Raw genomic sequence first — 23,963 nt, forward strand, 5'->3', positions numbered from 1 at the left:
CTCGGACTGGGCACTTTTGAGCTCTTTTGCTCAAGGCCAGCGCTCTACCACTATGAGCCACAGCACCACTAATTTTTTTTTCTGGTGGCTAACTGGAGAGAAAAGTCACGGACTTTTCTGCCTGTGATTCTCAGCTCTGTCTCCTGACTAGGATTACAGGCATGAGCCATGGACAGCCGAGTACATCTCCCCTTACACCTTTATCGTTCTATCTTTCTTTCTAGGCCTATCTCCTCTACTCTGGTCTGTCTGGATGGGCTCTGTAGCCAAGTGGCGGGGTGATGTGTCCATTTTTCTACCCCCTTGCTCACACAGTACACTGCTTACTTGGCTATGATGTAGTTGCCCCACAGGAAGTGAAAGACAACTTGGAAGAAATATGCAACATTCAAAATATCCAGGGATTGTAGTTTTGGCCAACGAAGAGGGAACCTTTGTGTACATTATAGAAATGATCTGTTTAGTAGATTAGGATTTCAATGACGCAGCTAGGAGGACTAGGATGCGATTTCATTAGTACCATGCTTTCAGGCTTAGTTTTCTCTATAGAAGAGACCCTTAAGCTAAACTAATTGGGGGAAATAATCAAAAGAACATAAGCAGGAGAATAACAAAACCTTAGAGATTCTCATCTCACGCTGTACCTCTGGAACGTGTCCATCCCAAGTCCTGACATGAAACAAGCAGGGGCTTTTGGCCTTTATTTGCCTGGGCAAGGAGGCTGGAATATTTCAGAATCATTGCCAACTGGTACATTTCTTCCTTCACTCGCTTTGTGCCCTCAGAAATGCAAGGGCTTCCATTACTTTCTCTTACTTTACCCTAGCAGCTATTTGTCTCCATTTCCTATGGGCTAGAAATAGATATTCTAGACATGTACTCAGTTTAACAAAATCCTACCACAATAAAACAGTTTAGCTGTCCTTGGAGCTTGTCATAATGGAATTTTTACTTGTATTGAGCTAGCTGGGGAGAAGAATAAAATCATTAAAAGAAGGAGTGTAATATGGCAGCCAGGGAGGAAGCAGATGGCTTGCTCTCACTTCCCCTCTTGGAAAATGTATCACTTATTTCTCACTTTCTTCTGGCTCTCCAGATTACTTTCCTCTTTGGAAAAAAAAAAGTTTTCAGGTTTTCTTTCCTATTTAAAATTGTAGACAGACACAGAAAACAAACAAACAAAAGGAGCTAATAATCTCCTGTTGGTTTAAAAACCCAGGCAATCCTCCAAGCCCAGTAAACCAATTAGGAAATGGGCAAAGGAGCTAAAGAGAGACTTCACAAGAGAAGAGATAAAAATGGCAAAGAAACATATGAGGAAATGTTCAACATCCCTGGTAGTAAAGGAAATGCAAATAAAAACAACCCTGAGATACCACCTCACTCCAGTTAGAATGGCTTATACTCTGAACTCAGGCAACAACAAATGCTGGAGGGGGTGCAGGGAAAGAGGAACCCTTCTCCATTGTTGGTGGGAGTGCAAATTAGTACAACCACTTTGGAGAACAATATGGAGGTTTCTCAAAAAGCTCAATATAGACCTACCCTATGACCCAGCCATACTACTCCTAGGCATCTATCCTAAACAGCAAACCCCAAGATATCAAAAAGACATTTGTACTTCCATGTTTATCGCGGCACAATTCACAATAGCTAAAATATGGAATCAACCCTGATGCCCCTCCGCAGATGAATGGATCCAAAAAATATGGTACCTATACACAATGGAATACTACATAGCGATTAGGAATGGTGAAATATTGTCATTCGCAGGTAAATGGTCAGAACTTGAACAAATAATGTTGAGCGAGACAAGCCTAGAACACAGAAAATAAAGGGGCATGGTCTCCTTGATATATGACTGTTAAGATGGGGTGACAGACAGTAGAGACCAGGTCTGTGAAACCAAAAACTGCTTGTCAAATGGTATTTCCCACAGGATTGGGTCAGCGACCCTACATTATGTAACTAAAACCAAACAACTACTCAACATATAAAGGTCAAAAATTGACCTCTCAGTGGAATACAATAGCCCAAAAGCTATGTGTGTACGTTCATAGAAGACTACTGTGGACATATTGTCTAATATCGACATTACATTTAAATCCCTAGGCGAATTTTCTTTGGCGTAGGCCATGTGGCTACTGTATATGTTCTTGGTACATTGGGTATTGTATATATGTCTACCTGACCTAAGGAAGGGAAAGAAAAACAGGGTGTAAGCTATCACAAGAAATGTACACACTGCCCCACTATGTAACTGTACCCTTTTTGCACAACACCTTGTCAAAAAATTTTTAACTAATAAATAAATTACCAAAAAAAATAGCAAAAAAACCCCAAACAAACAAAAAACTCCAGGCAATCCAGAGACTTGCTTTGGGAATGGTAGCGTGCTCTGTAAGGGAAAGAGACAAGTGTCTGTTAGCAGCCTGAGAGCCCAGGGATGAGCTTGCGGCCGGGGGCCCGTGCGGGGCTGAGATACCTACAGGATACCAGGCGCTCACGGAGGCTGTCTTGTTCATATCTTTATTTCAGAGTCTGGGCCTGGAGGTGGAACTGTGGTGCCAAGGTTCATTCCACTGCAGGAAGTGGGACAAAACTCAGTGAAACATCAGGATGGTGCAAACCAGGCTGGGGACCTCGAGCCATTCCCCTAAGTGCATGGACAGGTCACGAGAGATACGCCCACTTTCCTCCGAAAACATCTGTGGCAGCAATGCTCAGGGCAAGGTGCTGATCCTAGCAAAACGAGGAACCTGAGGGAATTGGGAAGGAAATGAGAGGTTTGGATTTGAGGAGAAACGAGTGAGGTAATTCCCCCAAAGACTAGCCTCAGAGCCAGGCAGCTCCGGGGTACCACGGAGTTTAGAGGCGGTAGGAAATATAAGCATAGACCCAGGCCGAATGGGGGCAGGGCTGCTCTTGTGGAGTCTCTAGCTCCATCACCCAAGGAAGATGCTAAGATGGGAGATAGGCACTTGGCTTTCACTAAAATCCTCAGAAACGGCCGAATTCGGTCTCCTCCCTCAGCAGATGTGGCTACCTCTCCACATCAGATCACCGCTCCCGTTCCTTCTCTCTAAGTGGTCTCCCATCTCAATAGGCTTGGAAAAACATGATGACACATTCGGATGGTTTTGGCACACGGGACCAAGGATGGAGACATCCTGGTAGCAACAGTGGCACGGGGCCGCCGTACCTGAGTAGTGGGGCAAGCCGATGCACTTGGCCATGTCCGTCTTGTGACCCGCATCCTTCCAGCCCAATACACCGCATGCCTTTCCCCTCGGGGTGTGCTCCAGTTTGCTGGGGATTAGGGTTTTGGCGCCCAGCCTTGGGTTGCAGGTTTTCATCTTCTTCTCTTCAATCTCACTCTTGAGCTTCTTGTTTTCCTGCTGCAAGTGGACCATGACATTGTGGAGCTGGCTGTGAGGAGAGGGAGGGACACGGGGGCCTTTGGTTGGCATGAGGGGCTTAGCTCCCTGTTGGGAAGAGCTGGTGACTGGAGCCATCACAGGGTGTGGGGGCCCGGGGTCCCCCAGGGCTGGGGTTCATACCCACGGTGGAAGAAGCCCAGGCCTAGGAGAGGGAGAACCCAGAACTAGCACTTCTGAGTCACGCCATCAGCGCTGGAGCTGCTTGCTTTGGGGTTTGTGTAGGATCCTGTGATAGACAAGGCCTCGCGGAGTCATTCAATTCCAGCCACGTGGCCTAGGGGCTCAGGGATTACTGGGGTGCTCTTAGCCAGCGTGGATATCAAGCCCTCAGCTCCTTGCTTGAACAGGAATCTTGGCTGTTTCAAAATTAAGGGTTTTTGTTTTGTTTTTTTAAGATAGGGTTTTACCCTGTAGTCTAGTAGTCTAGGCTGGTTTTGACTCATGATTCTCTTGCCTCTGCTGAGATTACAGTCATGTACCACTACTTGGTGAGAACTTGGGGAAGTTGTGTGTGTGTATGTGTGTGTGTGTGTTCCCATTTTACAGATAGAAAGTACACATTACAATGGAGGTGAAGCAACAACCTACGATACCGTTTCCTGTGTTCAACAAACAACAGGGACAGCTACCATTTGCATTTGCCATCACAACAACTGCATTTCCCCACCATGCGAGCAGAGGGTGGAAGCTCTCTGAAATAAGACTTTCAGAGCTGGCCAAGTCCTGAGACCAGAGACAAATGATTGATCTTTCCTGTTTGTCTCTTTCTTCAGCTGTAAATGAGGTCTGTACCTATTGACCGTCCTTGACTTACAAGTTTTGGACTTTATAATGGTGCCCAAACCATACACATTCACTGGAAACTGTACTTTGAATTTTGAATATGGATCTTTCCCAGACTTAGTAGTACGTGGTCCAATCCTTGCTTGCGATCCTGGGCAGCAGATAGCAGAGATGCCCCTATGTTACCAGTTAGCCATGGGGTTCCCAGGGGAAAACAACTGCTACTCTTCACAGCAATATGTTGCTAAGCTGTGTCTGATAGTTATTTCATTTATTGATGGCACTGGGGTTTGAACTCAGAGCCGTATGCTTGCTAGGCAGGCTCTCTACAACTTGTTGTTTTAGTTAATTTTCAGATAGGGTCTCATGTTTTTTTTTTTCCCCAGATCTGGCCTTGGACTCCAGTTCTATGTTTGCCTGCTATGTAGCTGAGATTACAGCCATGCATCACAATACCTGACTCTTAAATGCATTTTTTTCCTGCTCCTATGGTTTGAACTCAGGGCCTGGGCGCTGTCCCTGAGCTTCTTTTGCTCAAGGCTCTACCATTTTGAGCTACAACACCACTTCTGGCCTTTTCTGAGTAGTTTATTGGAGATCAAAGTCTCACAGTCTTTCCTGCCTGGGCTGGTTTTGAACTGTGATCCTCAGATCTCAGCCTCCTTAGTAGCTAGGATTATAGGCATGAGCCACTGGTGCCTGGGTTTTTAAATGCATTTTTGATTTAATAATATTTTCAACTTATGCTGGGCTTATCTAGACAACCCCACTACCTTCAGTTAAGCACCTGTATCCTGAACTCCTGATATCTTAAGAAGATTAAACAAGTTAATACATGTAAAGCACTTAGAACAGTGTCTCACATATACCAAACAGTTAATATTGACCTACTTTTATTATTACAAAATTTCCTTTCAATAGGATCAAGGAAACTCAAGAATGAATTCTTTGCCAAACAGAACATCCTAGAACTTGGTATAATGAAAAGCTTGAAGTTATCTGTTATTTTTTTTTCAAGTTCTGGCAATAGTTAGCTCTCTCCAGTAAACGGGTGTCATAATGTGTTCCGGCTGGAGTCATCTGGGCTCAGCCCCTGGCGTAGAGTTTTGGGGGCAGCTGCTGCTTGATCCACTTCGTCACAAGCAAGCCCATCCCAGATCCTTCCGGTGTGCTACAAATGTGGTCATTTCTGACAAAAGCCCGGGACGCTATCTCCTAGGCTCTGGCATCACCTCCCAACGCTCACTTGTGGACATTCATTCCTTTACCTCTCTCCTCAAACCTCCCAGGCTCTCGCATCCTAACTCTCAGCATCTCCAGCCTAGAGCACACAGGTGAGCGAGGTAAGGCTGCAGGGGAGGGCAGTGCTGGAAGCACACATTCCTCGATGGCTGGGTGGAAAAGAGGACTCCTCAGTCTGAACTGCTTATCTCAGAGCGCGCCAGGGGGAGCTGCTCCTCTGTGTTTCCTTCATGTGGGGGAATCTGTGTGACAGTCACCGAGTCCCTGTCTGTCTTCAAGTGCCTGCTCCCTTCTCAGCCTTCTTGACCTCTGGGAACTACAGAGCGGGGAATAGGAAGGGGCCTGCAGACCAGTGGCCCCTGCTTGTCCTGCTGGGAGGGGAGTGAGGCCCCGAGTGGCCGAGGTCCCACGGATGCAGATTCAGGCCCTGAGGGTCTTCCCTGGGGTGGGAGCTTCAGAGTGAGTGATAAAGCCAGGCTGGCCCTGCTTATGAGGCCGAGGGAGCGGCCAGGGTGGGTGGGGCCACTTACTCCTTTTCACCAGTCAGCTTGGCAATGTATTTGACCTGTTCACGGAGCTTGTTGCCTAGCTTCTCGTTGGCGATCCTGGAATGAAATGAACCAAGAGTGGCTTATCCCCGAGCTTCTGGTGAGCCAGCTTGGCAGTGGGAGTGTCTACTTCTCGGCAAGGCCACCAGGCCGCCCTGCTTCTCTCTGTCCCCAGACCCAAGGCCTTGCTCGCACCTAGCAACTAAGAGCTCCTCCTATTCAACTGGGAGGCAAAATCACTGAATGAGTTTAAAGGATCCAAGCGAAGCTGGAGCTCAGGTTGGGAGGAGAAAACTTGAGCCCCAGCAAAACTCCCCTTCCATCTCGATGCTGCCCCATCTCTCCGTAGCAGGACTTTCTAAAGCTGCCTGTCTTATCCTAATGGTTGGGTGTGGGCTGCGACTGGATCTGTTTCCCAGCAGGGCAGGGCACAGCGAGTGTGCACTTGGCTAACCAGGGTACGCACATGGTTCCTCATCTCCACTGACCTTAGACCCTCCTGCCTCGTCTTCCACACTTACTTCTGCTCTTTTGCCCACTGCTCCATGTTGGATACTGTCTGATCATTTTCTCTGTGGGCCCTACGAGGAGCCGCCGGCGCCGCCCCTGCCCCTTGCGCTTGTGGGTGTGGGTAGTAGCCCTGCCAAGTAAGAAGAAAATGAGAGAATAAGAGGGTGGGTGCCACCCTAAAGCCTACTTCTTGTCTCCCCAAAAGAAATCAACAGTGCTGTCTAAGCTGAGGCCAGTGTTGCTTACATCACGTGATGGTTCTGAGGTCACCATGTAGAGCAGACACACACACACAATAACGGTTTCCAGCCAAAGGCAATGCAGTGACTTGTTCTAAAATAACAGTATGCCATATCAACCTTTTGTTTGTGTGTGTGGTGATACTGGAGTCTGAACTCAGGGCCTTATGCTAAGCAAGTGCTATATTACTTATTTGAGCTACTTTTCAGATAGAATCTGATCATGCCTAGAGTTGGTCTCTGACCAGGGTCCTTCTACCTCTGACTCCTGCATAGCTGAGACCACAGGTGTGTAATACCATGCCCAGCTCATTGAGCGGAATAGAATTATGTTAACTTTTTGCCCTGGCTGGCCTCAAACCGTAATCCTCTCATCTCTGCCTCGTGTGTAGCTGAGATTATAGGAAGTGAACCATTATGCCCAGCTTAAGATCATTTTTCCAACGTATGGAAGAAAAATATTTGGAGGAAGAGCTAGCCTCTTTCTCATTTGGACAAAAGCTCTGCAGCTGCCTCAAGATGTCCTGAGGCCTCCGATCATAAATTTCAGGGCTCAGGTCGTGGGGCGTGTCTACTTACTCACGTCTGTCTTAGGGTATGGGGGGGCTGCGGAACGTACAGGATCTATTCTGGAGGACCACTCAGAGGGGTTCTAAGTCAGACGCGGCACTGGAATGGGGTGTTTCTTTCGGCCAATGTGTATCAACCAAGCCATAAGAACACAGGTAGGTTGAGGCAGGGGTGGTGGGGGTGGGGAGCTGCACTTTCCTGGATCCCTGCACCACCAGCTCATCAAGGGCTATCTTGGGCAAGAGGGCACAAAAGGAAGCAACAGTAGGGAAGGGGTGCCCACCTCTTTCTCATCTGCAAGGAGGTTTTCTTTCAGGGTGGCCATTTCCTCTTGAAAGGACCTGAGCTGCGATTCCTTAGCTGCCAGCATCTTGAGGTCGCTCTGGTGCTGTTTCTGCCACTGCAGCACCTGGTTGCTCATCTCCTCCAGCTTCTTGTCGAAGGCGCGCACCTGCTCAGGAGCACAAAAAATGATCACACAAAGACATGGTGGAGGGTAGGCTTTCTTGGCCTGGGTGGATTAGTGTGTGTTGGGGGGGGGCTTTCTTTCCAGGAGCCAGCAGAGGGCGCTCCTACCCTGATCTATGCTCCCTCTGCTCATCAAGGAGCAGAGAAAGTGGAGGGAATGTATTCGCCAAAGGGCATGGCTTAATGCTAAATAATTCTGGATGCAAGAGGTGACCTTGTGCACCCTGAAGAGAAAAGCAGCCCAAGCCCCTGGCTTCTCCTCACCTCTAGTTCACTCTCCTGGTGGAAGTTCTGCAGTTTTTTTAATTCCACATTGACCTTTTTCATCCTGTCCTCGTAAGCAAGGATTTCATCTTCCAGCTGACTTTTCCTCTCTTGGGCCTGTTGCAATGCTCGCTGCAGGTTCTTTGTCTCTGAGGTCGCATGATTGAGCTTCCAGTAAAGACAAAGGGGATGAAAGTGGCCATCAGAGCCCTTTGGCTCTTTGCGGAGTCCTGAACAGAGAAGGGTTCCAGTCCCTCCCTGTGCTGACTGGCACCGATGGTCACTTTGCCCAGTGTTCCAGAGAGGGGTAGTTTTCTGAAGTCCCCCACTCCGCCACCCATTCCCATTCCCTCCTCTTCAAGTCTGATGATTGGATCTGTAGGTGTGATCGGCAGAGGGATAGAGTGCAATTCCCCCTGACAATCCGCCTTGGGGAAGGCCTTGCTCCTGAGTCACCAGGGCAGAAAGACTGGTTAAGCTTGGCTTCCATCTTTGCCTTCCCCTACTCCCCTCCCCCCCAGCAAAGCCTAACTAAGGGGAGGCAAGCCTTCTCTTGACAGGAGTCCCAGTGCAGCTCCCGGGAAGGGTTGGAGATGCCCCGAAGAGAGCCAGCCATGTAGGGAAGTGTCTCTGGGGTCTCCGGCATTTCTTTGAACACTTCCTAGGGCTGAGAGGGCGTGGCCTCACCTTCTCCAGGGCTTGGGTCAGGTCATCTTGGCAGGCGTGCGACTTGCGTGACAATTCCTCAAAAGCGTCTTTGGAGACCATGTTCTGCATGCAAAGCTTCTCTTTCTTTATAGCCGAGTCCAACTGCATCTGCAGATTCATTTTGGACTCCTTTTGGGCATTTAACTGTAGGAAACAAGAACATCACTGTGAAGGGCCCCGCTCCTGGCCCTCCGCGATGGTAAGAAGGGGATAAGACCTGGGCTCTCTTCACTGCTATAATCTTCACAGCAGTTACCGTTCATGCTCCCATCTGTACTGCTCTGGTGTAAAAGGTTAGTGCTATCTTTCCAGATGCGCCTCCAATTATATTTAGAGTATTGGACCTAAATGGTTTTCCAGGTGAATTCCACCAAGTTATCCTGGTTCTCTCACTTTCTTTCACGGTCATTTCATCAGCTGGTCTGACTTTATTCTAGTACAGGCAGCTATTGTCTCCTAACTGGTCTTTTCACATCCACAATACCCCCTTTTCCTCAACCCATTTCTATACATTAGTCAGTTTCATCTCTCTTGTCCCCTTGAGGAAATTCTCCCAACAGCTTTCTATTGCTAAGAATAAGACCCCCCCCCCCATTTCTTAGCAGAGACCGTAATATCTGCCCCCACTCAACCTTCCTAATCCTGTCCTATAGCAATGTCTCCTTGATCAGCACTCTCGAGTCACATTGGCCCATTTCACTTCTCGGAGTGTCCTAACTGTACTAAAAGAGTTGTACGTGGACCAAAAAATCAGCCGATTTAAGGGAAAAGATGCTATATTACCAGATTTTTTTTCTTTCTGAAAAAGAACCTGATAAAATTCAACACCCACGTCATATTCCAAGTACTGAGTGTCAACATATGACTAGTGGTTATGGTAGTGGTAGCTCAGACATACTTTCCCATTATCACAGAAAGACAGAAAGTAATGCTGAGTAGCCCTCCTCTCCCCTCTCTTCCCTTTCCCTTCCTGTCTCTGTCTCTTTCTCTGTGGCTTTGTCTCTGTCTGTCTCCGTCTCTCTCAGCATTACAGTCGTTTGATCTCAGGCCTTGTGCTTTCTAGGTAGCTGTGGTACCACTAAGTGCGTGTTGTCTTTCACTGGTTATTTTTAGGGCAAGGACTCATTTCCCATCCAGGCCTGTGCTTAGATTGTGATCCACCGACTTTAGGCTTTCCATTGTTGCCTGGGATCACAGGCGTACACACAGAGCTTCCTGCTGTGGAGATGGAGTCTCATAGACATTGCGGTCCATGCAGGCCTGGAACTGAGTCCTCCCCTCTCAGCCTCCTCTGTAGCTTAGGTTGACAGCCAGCTAGGAGTTGTGAAGATGTCTCATAAACTTTTCAGCTGAGGCCAGCTTCAAACCATGATCCTCCGGGTCTCAGTCTCCCAAGTTGCAAGGATCATGTGTGTGAGCCACAGGCACCCCAGTTCCAGTTCTATTCTTAAACTAAGAATAGCCAGTCAATGTTAATATTTTAAAAAATAATATGAAGCAGTAGGAGCTGCTTTGTCTTAAATTTGTATCCCAAGATGCTCTCTGTTTTGTTTTCCAGGAAGATGGAACGTATTCAGTTGTGGGAAATGTCACTGCTCACGATGGAAAGAACAGGTATTTGTGCTTGACAACCCAAGTTCAGCACCGCTTTCCTCTTTTGCTTACTACTCAGTGACTCGGGGCCTCAGCTTTTCTTCCAGCTGTAGACAGATCACAGCAATATATATATATATATATATATATATATATCTTTTTAGGAGTAAAGTTTTACATAAACGATGACTGGATTCAAACATAGGACCTAGCACATGTCAGATGCCACTTCCTGTCATTTTTACCTGTGTGAAGTACCCAATAGAAATGTCTCTTGTCTGATCCTCTTTTTGTGTTATGACTAGCTTTGGAACCGTTCTCTCACAAATTGCCCCAAACAACGAATTCACTCCATTTGGGTCTAAAACACAACATGGAAAGGATTGATAAAGTCCAGATAGTTGGGGACTCCATTGAGAATGAAATAAAATCTTGCACACAGGAAAAAAAATGATTCATTGGGAGAGAAAGAAGGGGGGGGGGGAGGCCCCATTCAAGGAAAGGGGCCACAGAATGTATGTATAGTTGGCTGAGCCAGTCAGTTTCATGGTTGTGGTAGAGGACACATAGGTAGATTTCAAATCAAGGGTCACAGGCTCCAACTCTCCTCCCCCACCCCGAGGTTCCTACCTACTTACCTGTAAGTTCAGATCATCGATCGTTTTCTGGGTGGCATTGCATTTGTTGGCAGCAGATTCTAGTTGTGCAAAAGCATTTGCCAACTCGTCCTGGAGATGCTTGTTTTCGTCCTCCATCTTTCTCAAATTGTCTTTCCACTGTTCCCCCCATGAAAGAGCAAAATCCAGAAGAGAAGTGTGAACTGGGACTACTAAGGAAACGCCACTCTTCCCAACCCCATGGTCCCTTTGCCTACTCAGTAACCTTTCCCAGTGTCCCTCCTTTCTCTCTTGAGCGCCGAGTGCCCAGAGCCCACAGCCTCTGCATCCTGCCTGAGTCAGCTAGGCTCATGAAATCGGCCCTGGATTCACGACCTGACTCTCGCCAGCTTCCCCTCTCACCGTCTTTTCCTTCCTTTTTACTTCCTGTTGCAAAGAGTCAAGTTCATCCTCCAGTGACTTCTCCTTTTCTTTGTTCTTTTTCAACTGATCCTGTTTTTCTTCCATTAACTTTATTGTATCCTGAAGCTCAGCTTCTACCTGGGCTTTGGCTTTTTCTAGCTCTTTTTGCTGAGAAAGTAAAAAAGGGTTGGAAAACAGCCTTACACTTTATTTGTATTTGGACAAAGAGGAGATTTAGACCATTATAGACAGAAAAATATCGAAATCTATCTGAAAACAGTTCCTTAGTTCTATGGTATAAGTAACAGAAAACTTTGTTCCCGTGTGCTGTCAACAGTTTTACTTCAATTAATTTAATCAATTTTGTTTGTGGATCTAATTCCCATAGCGTCAGTATTTTCTCATACTTACCAAATTTATTAACATAGAAACCCCTTTGAATAAAGTTTTAAACTATCTTAGAAGAGCACAAAAAAAGAACAGTTAGGGAAGCAAAGATTTAAAATTGATCCATAAGGAGACCTTGTGAATTATTGAAAGAACAACATTGTTATTTGATTCATTTCTGAGCTTACTCTTTTAAAAATGCTTATTACTGGTCATGGGAGTTCTAGCCAAGCGGCCAGGGTAGCAAGCAGCATACATTCTGGCCCATCCCTTTGCCTGGATCTCGCCAAACAAAGGATACATTGAATCTCAGAGCAGGACAGCTGCTGGTACCGGCTGCCTGCTTGCCCTCCGTACCTGGTGCTGAGTGACTTTGCCACTGCTCAGCATTTCATTTATTTTTATATCCTGCTCAACCAGTGTCTTCTGAAGCTGTTTCTTCTCCTTGTCTGCATTTTCAAGCTTTTTCAGCGCCTCACCCAGTTCTGAGGACAACGTTTCTGCCTGTTTCCTAAAGCAAAGTGACAACAATAGGGAAACCATTCCAGCACCAATGCTGGTACACTGGATTGGCCTTATAAAAAAGGCCCTGCTGTCTCGAGTCTGGTGGCCGCCCATGGTGGTCCTGGCTGGCTCCCAGGGGAAGGGAGCCAGGGGTACCTGTTATCTAACAGCTGCCCTTCGACGGTCGAGGCCCTTCTTTGGTGTTTCTGTAGCTCTTTTTGTAGTGAGTCAATGGTTTCTGACTTCTCTTTGTCCATTTGAATGCAGTTCTGCAGTTTCTTCTGGGTATCCTCTAGTTTGTGCCCTAATTCCTCATTGTCATCTTTACATTGAGATAATTGCTGGCCTGCAGAAACCAAGAGACAGGCTGGTGGCATGTCCATGTGGAAGGGCCTGCAGGCAGGGTGGACTCTAAAGAATCTAGTCTGTTCTTTCTTTTTTTTTTTTGGCCAGTCCTGGGGCTTGGACTCAACTCAGGGTCTGAGCACTGTCCCTGGCTTCTTTTTGCTCATGGCTAGCATTCTGCCGCTTGAGCCACAGCGCCGCTTCTGGCCATTTTTTGTATATGTGGTGCTGGGGAATTGAACCCAGGGCCTCATGTATACGAGGCAAGGGCTCTTGCCACTAGGCCATATCCCCAGCCCCTGTTCTTTCATTTTGTGACTTTCCTCAGTTTCCCATCTGTCCTCTCCATTTTATTATCAGGTCTAAGGATCTCTGTTCAATTATCTGCCTCCTACCTCTTGGCCCAAATTAAGAAAATTAGTAGAAATTGTTCAGTATCTCCTGTTTCTTGTCCTTCTATGAAGGACTAAATACTGATTCTCTCTCACACCCCATGGAGTTTTATAGTTTGATGGAGGAGCCATAAGTAAGCCACTTACCAGAGAGACCTCCGGAATGTCTTTTATAAGATTACTATTGGTGGTGGTGTTTGCGGGCGCTTACGTGTAGGATCCTATGCTTGCTCAGCTGTGCTCCACCACAGAGCGACACCCTTGGCTTGAGAACTCTGGAATGCTAAAATCGCACTGCCTGTGAGTGTGGGAAGGGAAATCCATGTGGGATGGAGATGGATTTGAAGAGGGTTTGAAGTTGACTGACAGTCTTACCGGAAGGAAGGAGTGGGAGGGAGTTCCAGGTGGGGGATTGTTAGAACAAAGGTAAAGGGGAAAAAAAAATGTGGGGGAAGGATGTGAGAGCTAGTGCATTTGAAAGGAAAATGGGAGCTGAGTAGGTAAGTGGATTTGAGGAGGTTTCAGAGGGCTTTGAAGGCTTGAGAACAATGTTTAGACTTGACTCATTGAACGGAGGCCTGATATAAAAGAGTGCTTTAGGAAAATCAGAACACATTAGATTAGACAAGCCTTCCATAGCCTTTCCCCCATGCTCTTGCCTCAATGGAAGGGAAGAGCTCCTAAGAAAGCTGCTCTGTGTGTGTGTGTGTGTGTGTGTGAGAGAGAGAGAGAGAGAGAGAGAGAGAGAGAGATAGAGAGAGAGAGACAGACAGACAGACAGATAGACAGACAGACAGGGGAGGGGGTAATGGGGCTCGAATTCAGGGACTCTCAATTTCCTTCTTTCTGCATGAGCCACGGTCCCCAGCTCTCATTGGGGTTTCATCATGCCAAATACGTTCTTCATCCGGCAGTTTCTACGTTAAACATCATTCTTTCATTCCCTCCTCAAAGTCACCTGGCATTACAACCAAAGTGGCGCACTTTGGGGAAAAGGAGATAGGAGGACATAGCTTGAAACAGGGAGGACGGGGTGAGTTCATTTTTGGAAATCTGAGTTGCGAGAGGAGATGGGGTGTCCAAGGGAAACAAGATAAGGCTGACCACAGCTGCAAAACCAGGCCAGGGCTCGACGTTGGAGGCCATCAGCAGAGAAATGGAGCTACAAGGAGGGAGTGCACTGGAGAAAGAGTACCGAGGGACAGGGGAAAGGACAGAGGGCAGAGTCTGCAGGGATGGACTACTACAGTCTGAGCAAAGCAGGGAAGAGAGAAACCAGTAGCAAGACCTGTGGCTGAATGGGGCATACAGAGCGTCTCCAAAGCCGAAAAATGAGGCTTGGAGTGTGAATGGCGACCTTGTAAGGTAGCATACAGAAAGGCGACGGAAGCCAAGCCTTAGATCTTCTTTTAGATTGAAAACACCTTCGTATAACATACATGTATCCCTTGAAGGTGGACAATTCAGTGGCTTTAGTGTACTCACCAGCTGTATAACCACCACCCCTATGTCTAATTCAAGAACGCTGTCTCCTTCCCCAAGAAACCTTGTATATAAGCGCAGAGGGGCAAGGACATGATCTTTGCAGTGCAAGCTCGGCAGGGAGGATGTGTTTGAAGGTGAAAGGGAGAAGGGGAGTTGGAAACCAGGCAGGGGAGAAGTGAACTATGTGATCAAGGGCCTGGAGGAGATGGAGATGGAGAGGACTGTGATGCAAAGCCCAGTCCTCCCTGTGGGATCCTCATCTGAGAGAGCCCAGGGTGTGTGTTTGTGAGTTCAGCCATTTCTCTCCGGTGGAAGGACCCACTTTGAGATAGGCCTAGAGGTGAGACATTGGGGTAGCCATTTGGAGAGGGAGGGGCTGCTCCACCCTCTCTGCCCAGCCTCACCTGTTACTTTGTGCTGCTGTTTAGCCTCATCGAGGAGGTCCTGCAGTTTCTGGACCTCAGCCCTCAGGGCCTCGCACTCCATCTTGTGTTTGGAGTCTTGCTTGGCCTCCTTGAGGGTCTCTTCCATTTCTGTTAATGTGGACTGGTTCTTCTCCAGCTCCAGCTCCTTCTTCCTGAGGAAGCCCTGAACCTGGCTCACCTTCCTTTCCAACTCATGAAGCATTTCTTCCTTATCGTGGAGCATCTGGGGAAAAGCAAAGTGAGCATGCTGGGGAAGGCCCGAGCCGCAGCAGGCAGGGGCTGAGCCCTCACCCAAGTCACCATCGTCTCTTGCCCTGGATATTGCCAGAGCCTCCTACCTATGCTCCTGCCACTACGATGGGTCCCCACGGCCACCGGGGATCTCAGAAAACCCAAGTCAGGAGTGCAGGAGAGAGCACTGGGGGAGCACCGGCTGGGAGTGCATTGCTTGGGCTTTGTATCTTCTCCCATCAGACCACATTCACCTAAGTTTTATGGTCGTCTATAATAATTTCTCTACTTTACCATTAGTTACTTTTTTGGTTAAGATCTTACTGAGCTTAATTTATAAGTTAAACTTTATCAGTGGTATTATCATTGGGATAGGAATGAAAGAGGTGTAGAGGATTTGATATTATCTATGGTTGCAGGCATCCGTTGGGGTCTTGGAATGTATCCAATGGGCAGATGGGGTAAGGATGGAACTACTGTATAAAATTTTGGATATAGTATATGTCCAATTAGTCTCTGCTGGCTCCCATCTTACTTAGAGAAAGATGCGGCATGTTTGGCTACATATTTAGTGTCTACTATACTGCTTAGTATGTTATAGGGGCTCAAGAGTACTTGCTGAATGAACACAGGAGTGGCGTAGAGATATCCATCCAGATTTTCCTTGCTTTGTGTAGCTCTACTATTTCCACCATACTTGGAAGCAAGAGGTTTTAATGAACAGCCAGTCAGTCCAATGGGATTAGAAGCAATAGCTGTGAGGAAAGTCTAGTGTTGGAACAGTCCTGAGTATTAGTTTGTATTGGTTTCACAGTCTTTCCATTCTTGGTTTCATTTCAAGGCATTTCTGGGAACTTGGTTCATGTTGCCAACTACAGCTCTTCTAGGCCATCGCATAACACCATTAACATTCCAAACTGCCTGCTTTGTATGTTCATAAGATTTGCAATGTTGAAAGGTGGAATTCACATGGAATTCTTAATAAAAAGACCTCTATTTCTTTTACAGCATTTCCTTCCAGTTGAAGTGTGAGAGAAGTGTATGGGAACAATTCAAGTGTATCCCAAACTTGTTACCCTCAAATTAGCTTGCTGCGTTCAGAATGGAGGAAGGCCCTGTCCTATGCCTTTATGGTGTTAGCATGACACATGCAGTTATTACATGTTACAAAAAAAAATCCTAGAGCCAGGTGCTAGTGGCTGAGATCTGAGGATCCTGATTCAAAGCCAGCTCAGGCAGAAAAGTCCATGAGATTCCTATCTCTAATGAACCATCAAAAAGCCAAAGGTAGAGTTGTGGCTCAAGGAGTGGAGCACTAGCTTTGAGCACGAAAGTTCAGGGACAATGCCCAGGTCCTGGTTCAAGCCACAGGACTAGGACCAAAAACTTCCAGAGAAGTACCCCAAGCTATGTCTGGGACAAGAGAGCACGCTGGAACATTGTGCAGTGTTGAGGCTCTGGTAGCAATCACAAGTGGGTAGAGCAGGCAGAGCTGGATGAGCCCAAAGCCTGGCCTCACACCTGCCAACAATCTCACCTTGTCTTTATCCGCAGCCACCTTCTTCGTCTCTGCGCACTGCTGCTGCAGCTCATCCAGCTGGCGCTGCAGAATGCCGGTCTCCCTGTCCTTCTTCTCGCTGTGGGCGGACGCGTCCTCCCGCAGTCTGTGCAAGTCCAGCTCCAGCTTCATCATGTCTACAAGGGGTGGACAAGACGGGGTTGCTCAGAAGCGGGCCTCACTTCCTTCTGGCTCTGCAGCCCAGCCCCGCTCCGCCCACCAGCCTGAGCGAACCCTTCATCACGTTCTTCTTCTGCTCCGACACGGTTTCCAGTTCCGTGCGCAGGTCCTTCACAAGGTTCTTGTACTCCTCCACATTCTGGCACTGGCTGTCCTTCTGCTCCTGCAGGTGTTTCAGTATCTGGCAGCGGGGAGAAGAGGAGGAGGCATGAGGACATCGGGGACATGTCCACAGTGCAACTCAGTGCGGGCGTGGGGAGGGTAGTGCTCACCAGAGACTGGGGAGGGAATGGGGGGCAACTGCCATGAGTTTCTTTGGGGCGGGAAAAATGTCCTGGAGTTAGATAGCAATGAATTTTACGGTTTGTTAATTCTACTTTAGTTCAGCAAAAATTTATTTATTTTTTCATTGTAAAGGTGACATCGAGAGGGATTACAGTGATATAAGGTAGTGAGTACGTGTTTTGTTTTGTTTTTTTGCACACTCATATAGAATGTACACAAAGGAAACCGGCCCTTCCTCTCTGCACCAGACAGTCACTGATGGGGCGTGGGATGCGCCAGGCCCTGACTCAGGTGCTGGAGACAGCAGAACAAAGAAGACACACACACATCCCTGGCCCCAATGGTTCTGACCTCCTAGTGAGGTGAGACCAAGGGAAAAATAAGCAGTGGCTTACAGAAACTGTCAGACATTGACACATCTATGGGAAGAACAGGAGTGCAAAGGGGACGGGGAGGTGCAGGGGGCAGACTGGGGCATGTGTGATGTGATTTTAGACAGGAAGATGGGCTGGCCTCATGGAGCCTCTGAGCCGAGACCTGGGAGGAGGGGCAGGATCTCTGGGACTGGCATCTGAGAGGTGAGCTTTATAGGGCAGAGGGATGAGTCTGGAGGAAGAACACCAAGGAGGCCAGTGGGGTTAGCACGGGGCAAAGGGTTGGTGTGTAGGAGGACAGGAGGAGCTAGGGGAAGTCACATCTTATAGGGCTTGTCGTCCTTCTTCAGAAACTGTGGCTACCCTGCAGGATAGGGAAACTTCTTTTCTTTGGGTGGTACTGGGGATTGAACTCAGGGCCTCATGCTTGCAATGAAGGTACTCTCCCACTTGAGCTATGCCTTCTGCCCATTTCTGTCTTGGTTATTTTTGATGTAAGGTTTTGCTTTATGGCCATAACCTTGGCTGTGGTCTTTCTACTTGAGCTTCCCAGTGTCATGGGGACGATAGGTGTGCACTAGTGTACTTGGCCATTGTGTGTCCCCTGGGGCTGGTATGACAGGCACAATCCCCTACACCAAGCCATCGGTTGAGATGGGTTTTCCGGAACCCTTATGCCCTGGCTGGCCCCAAACAGATCCCCAACCTTCACCTCCCAGGAAGTTGGGATTCCAGCCTTGAGCTAACGCTCCTGATAAGGGAATACTTTGCAATCTAGAGGCAGGCAGGCACACGGACTGAAGAAGAACAATGAATAGCTTGGGCCTCGGGATGCTGGGTGGAGTTGCTAATGTGGTTTCAGAATTGACAGGAAGGAGAAATGTAGTCCGGAGAAGTGCAGGGGAAGTGTGGGTGCTGCAGGACTAAAGGTTCATAGTAGGACTGCACAGCCGACAGGGCAGGAGGGAACAGCTGTGTCATACCACGGTAGGCCTCGTTTCATGCATACAGGCACATTCAGGCAGCATGAAGGCTCGGTGGGAGCTATAAAATGGCAGGGGCAGGGGCAGGGGCAGTATCCTATTTCATGGGGATGTTTCATCTGTATGATTTTAAAAATGGAGTGCTATGAGGTCTTGCCATAGGTCAGATATGAACAACACGGAACTGACCTTCAAAATAAGTCCTGGTGGTATTTGCAGTCACAAAGAAGAACTACAAAGTTCAATATTGATCCCTTGTTCATCCAACTTTCTGGAATTGCAAGGTGAGAACGAGAGGAGTCTTTGCCTCCCCATTACAGGACCTCTGGGGCAGTGGATGTGTTTCCTTGCTCTCCCTCTTCTCTCCCCGTTGTAGCATCCTGTCTCGGTCCATGTATGCAAGCCTCCCCTCACCCACACGGGGCAGGCTCCAGAGGCTGGCTCTGCCATGCCCCTATGTTCAGGTATGGCTGCCCTAAGGCAAGAGCTTGCCTAGGAGACTTTGACTATCGGTTCATCAAATCTCTGTTCACATGGTTTAATTTTTTTTTTTTTTGCCAGTCCTGGGGCCTGAACTGAGGGTCTGGGCACTGTCCCTGGCTTCATTTTGCCCAAGGCTATCACTCTACCTCTTGAGCCACAGCACCGCTTTCAGCTTTTTCTGTTTGTGGTGCTAAGGAATCGAACCCAGGGCTTCATGCATGCTAGGCAAGCACTCTACAGCTAAACCATATTCCCATATGCCCATGGTTTAACTTTCATTTATTTTTAAAATCAATAAATTGCTCTGCATTTTCTAGAGTTAAAAACGGAAGGAATTTGTGGTAGAAATCTTCCCAAAGTTTGCAATTTTCAATTCTAGCCAGACACTAGGAGGCTGGAATTTACCAAACCAATGGGATTATTATCATGTTTAGGTCTATCATGTAATCTTAAAATCCAATACTGACACCATCTTTGTTTGGGGCTTGGTATACATTATACACAGAATGCTTGCAACAGAGTCAACTAAAATCACACAAACTATAAGCTACAAAAGGAAAATAGAAATAAGCCAGGTGCTGGTGATGGATGCCTCTAATCCTAGCTACTCAGAAAGCCGAGTTCTGAGGATTGAGATTTGAAGGCAGCCTGGAGAGACAAATCTGAGGTACTCTTATCTCCAGTTAACCAGAAAAGAAATCTCAAAGTGGAGACATGGCTCAAGTGGTAGAGAGCACCAGCCGTGAGCCAGCGAGAACACTCATCCCTGAGTTCAAGCTCTCGTGCTAGCACAAAAATAAATAAAATAAAATAAAAGTAACCAGGAAAGTTCAGAAGAAAACCCAGCTCACGCTTATCCCACTAGGCACAAAGAAGCCAAGGGGCTGCCACCTTTTTGATGTCTTCACCATCTTCTGAGGAGCTAGGAGGGTATCTGTGGGTGGCTGTATAGGAGGAGAAGTCAGCTTGCAATTTGATCAAAGCCTCGTCACGCTCCAGAACCTGTGAAAGAACACAAGTCAGTCAGGGTGGATGATCAGCGTCATATGATTATTATTACTTTGCCTTCCTTCTTCAGGAGAAGCTTGTTAATACAATGTTATGTCACTATGCAGCTCCCATGGGGTTGACAGGAAGGAGGAGTTATGGTCTCAATCTGGGATATCAAGGTTGTCTAGCAGTGATTTGACGCTGGCCTGTCAATGGCCACATTTTAGACCTGAACTTCTGTGGGCTCCACAGGTTCTTTGGAGGAGATGACAAAAAAGTGCTAAAATGACCAGCAGATATGATATAGAATCTGAGAATTATGGGAAGATATTTCTTATGCATTGGGTGAATGCGCATGTGTGACAAGAAAAAGTTAGAGAACATGAACTTTTCTTTTTAATATCATGCATTTTGAATATGTGGGAAACAATTTAAACAAACCCCAAACATTAAGAAAAAAAAGGCTCAGGGCTGGGAATGTGGCTTAGTGGTACAGTGCTTGTTTAGCATATATGAAGCCCTGGGTTCAATTCCTCAGAACCACATCAACAGAAAAAGCCAGAAGTAGCGCTGTGGCTCAAGTGGTAGAGTGCTAGCCTTGACAAAAGATGCTCAGGGACAGTGCCCAGGCCAAGTTCAATCCTCAGGACTGGCAAAAACCCAAAACAGAACAACAATGAAAAAGCTTCTACTTATGCCCTCTCCTACTTCCACAAAGAGAGGGAGAACATGATTGAAAATTGACATATACTTATGATCAGTGATTTAAAATTTAAAAGAAATTACCCTGAAGCAGCTGTACAAAGGGTTTCAGGTCAACACGTCAGTTTACGAGTACCATGCACTTAATAGTGATTTTTTAAAAACAAAAATGAGATCATACTAGACATAGGATTCTGCAACTTATTGCCAACCAAATACCACAAACTTCTTTCCATGCAGCTCTAATTTCTCTCTACGGTTTGCTGTCTATTTACCTACGGATGAGTACTTAAGTTGTTGTGTGAGAGATTTCAAGTTTTTAAGAATCTCGAAATTAATATGAACAGGATATGGGGCAGGTCTTGGTGCAAGAGATTAATCAGATGATTCTCTTTCCCTCATTTATTCCACATAGCTTATTGGGGATTTCTCAGAGCAATGTTCTAGACCAAGGCACTTACCAAAGCATTGCTGCAGGCTAGCTTATTTCGAAGCTCCTGGATTAGGTCATCCTGTTCAGAGACCTTTTGCCAGACTTCGGACAGTCGTTTCAGGGTCTCCTGATGCTCTTGAATCATGCAGGAGGAAGGGTATAACCGCACCTTTGAGTGATCGCCTTTGTTTTCAGGATCCTGTGGTATTAAAAGATAATGAGTTGGGCTAGGTACGGGTGGCCCACGTCTACAATCCTAACTTCTCAGTTAGGATGGGTGGTTCAAAGACAGCCTAGGCAGGAAAGTCTGTGAGACTCTTATCTCCAATAAACTACTCAGAAAAAATCAGAAGTGACGCTGGATCTTCAGTGGTAGAGCACTAGCCCTGAGCAAAATAAGGTTTAAGGACAGCAGCTAGGCCCTGAGCTCAAGTCCCAAGACTGGTGCGCACACAGACACAGACACAGACACAGACACACACACACACAGACACACACACACACACACACACACACACACACAAATGAACTTTTTATTTGCCATTTGTGAGTCAGAACTCAACAATCATAGAAAAAACTACAGACCTATGTTCTAAAAGTACATGCTCATATATGGGAGGTATAAGATTCCTTAATATAAAGAAAAAAAAGTTCTCCAAAAGCTATGCTTTTTGGATTTGTCTTTTTGATAATTGTTCTTCAGATATCTGAAATCATCCATGAAGGTTATTATCCTCTCATTAGTTTGCACTAATAACAGGGTGAAGTTACACACAAGGTTAAAAAAAAGAAGTGTAGCGAGTTCCAGCATGGACTGTCGATCCTGTTCTCACTAAATGTGTCTCCCTAACTGGGCTTTTCAGGCAAAGTTAGAAATAGCTCATGTTCACTGAGCATGAAAGCTGCCCATGAGCAAGCTGCAGAAAGGTCAGCCAGCAATCTAAACCCGGCCACAAATCATGTTCATGTAAATAATTTAGTATATTAGCGGGCAGAGAATACAAAAGTGAAGATACAAGGTATCTTTAGGTTCTAATACTTTCTTAATACTGTAGTATAAAAAATGAAGCTTGACTTAAAAGCAATGGAAGAAAAATTCCTTGAAGGAAAAAATATAAATTTTCAGATGAAAAGTCATATATATTAATATCTCCCTATAGATCTATCTATCTATCTATCTATCTATCTATCTATCTATCTATCTATTTATCTGTCTGTCTTTCCTATCCTATCCTATCCAGTATGAAAGCTAGAAGTGTAAAAACCAAGGCATGCAAAATCCAAAGGCAGGGGCTGATGTCTGCCCGTGAGTTTTGTGTTTCTGGTGGAAGATGCTAGGACCATTAGTGGGAAACAGCTGAGCCTATGTTTGCTTGCTGGAACTCCTTGTCTGAGGAGTCCTAACACGGAAATCCTACCTGACTGATGATCCCGCTGAGCTCGCCCTCCAGCATCTTCACTTGGCACTCTAGTAACTCGATGTTGCTCAGGGAAGTCTGGTATTTATCCCGGTAGAGATTTAAGCTCCTTTCTAGGGAGACAATCTTGTCCCCAGCCAAGGCAAGCTGCTTGTGTGCCAGATGGAGCTTCTCCTCTGTGTCCACATTATGATTTCCCATTTCTTCCTCATAGAAGGTCACCTGTTACACAGGAACAAAATCACACTAAGCCTATGAAAGCATCAAATGAGGAATGGATATGGTTATAAGACTCCATGCATGGCAGTCTTCTATCTAAAAGAGAAACCCAGATATATGGAATAGGGGGAGCATAGATCTAAAAGCTATGATAAGTAATACCAAGACGAGAATGAATAGAAATAAAAAGCATCCTATTTGCAGGTTAAACTCCTTAAAGAAAGAGATCTTTCTATGTTCCATCCTGACCAACATTTGGAAGGAATTCAATAAATATTGGTTGAGTCACAGGAATGGATTTATACTGCTCCATTTTTAAGGGCTTGAAATGTTAGTATCCTTTCTTTCCCATGCATTCTCTAGAGGTCTAATTTGGAAAATGTACAGACCCTCATGCATACAGTTCCATGTCAACAAAATTTCCAAGAGACAGTGGCTGGAGCATGACTCAGAGTTCCTCTGAGATTTGTAGGACTCTTATTTAGATTCCTTTTTCTCCTCATCAAGTAATGAGTCACCCAATGGTCATGAGCATTGTATTGAGTGCAGAGGGGATGTATACAAATAAGACATAGTCTCACCTCTTAAAGACTTAAAAATGCTTACAACCTATAAGATTTATATGGAAAAAATTATACTAAGTGAAGTGAGCCAGACCCAAAGAAACATGGACTCTATGGTCTCCCTCATAGGGAATAATTAGCACAGGTTTAGGCTAGTCACAGCAGAGGATCAGAAGAGCCCTAATAGCTATTCCCTTATGAATGCATAAGATGATGCTAAGTGAAATGAAACCCATGTTATGGAAACAACTGTTATATCACTGCTGTAATTACTTTCAACATGCCATATGAAACCGTAGCTTCTATTGTTGATGATCCTCTTGTATCCCCTTCCCGTGGTTGTCCCTGCGCTATCACTGTATCTCATCTGAGTACCCTGGATACTATATATACTGGTATTAGAACTAGGGAAGTGAAAGGGAATATCAAAACAGAAAGACAAAGGATAAAAAGACAAACGACTCCAAAAGCAATACTTGCAAAACCATTTGGTGTAAACCAACTGAACAACAGATGGGGGGAGAGGGAAAGGGGGAGGGGGAGGGGGGAATGAGGGAGGAGGTAACAAACAGTACAAGAAATGTACCCAAGGCCTAACGTATGAAGCTGTAACCTCTCTGTA

The 23,963-nt window shown here is 46.4% G+C and overlaps 1 protein-coding gene across 1 annotated transcript in view; it reads right to left on the bottom strand.

Moving 5' to 3' along the window:
* Positions 1-2,574: 2,574 nt before the first annotated feature.
* Pmfbp1 (polyamine modulated factor 1 binding protein 1) overlaps positions 2,575-23,963 on the bottom strand; it is a 36,431-nt gene continuing 15,042 nt past the window's right edge. The window contains exons 4-20 of the mRNA XM_048354738.1: positions 22,560-22,781; positions 21,170-21,340; positions 19,908-20,018; positions 16,946-17,072; positions 16,691-16,848; positions 14,902-15,145; positions 12,432-12,621; positions 12,129-12,282; positions 11,385-11,552; positions 11,004-11,141; positions 8,752-8,916; positions 8,065-8,232; positions 7,573-7,783; positions 6,535-6,619; positions 5,996-6,070; positions 3,203-3,429; positions 2,575-2,582 (exon numbers count right to left, since the gene is read on the bottom strand). Of these exons, the coding sequence (XP_048210695.1) occupies positions 2,575-2,582; positions 3,203-3,429; positions 5,996-6,070; positions 6,535-6,619; positions 7,573-7,783; positions 8,065-8,232; positions 8,752-8,916; positions 11,004-11,141; positions 11,385-11,552; positions 12,129-12,282; positions 12,432-12,621; positions 14,902-15,145; positions 16,691-16,848; positions 16,946-17,072; positions 19,908-20,018; positions 21,170-21,340; positions 22,560-22,781 (2,622 nt within the window). The remainder of the gene's footprint in view (positions 2,583-3,202; positions 3,430-5,995; positions 6,071-6,534; positions 6,620-7,572; positions 7,784-8,064; positions 8,233-8,751; positions 8,917-11,003; positions 11,142-11,384; positions 11,553-12,128; positions 12,283-12,431; positions 12,622-14,901; positions 15,146-16,690; positions 16,849-16,945; positions 17,073-19,907; positions 20,019-21,169; positions 21,341-22,559; positions 22,782-23,963) is intronic.

The sequence above is a fragment of the Perognathus longimembris genome, chromosome 10 (assembly GCF_023159225.1).
Source record: "Perognathus longimembris pacificus isolate PPM17 chromosome 10, ASM2315922v1, whole genome shotgun sequence".
Lineage (NCBI taxonomy): Eukaryota > Metazoa > Chordata > Mammalia > Rodentia > Heteromyidae > Perognathus > Perognathus longimembris.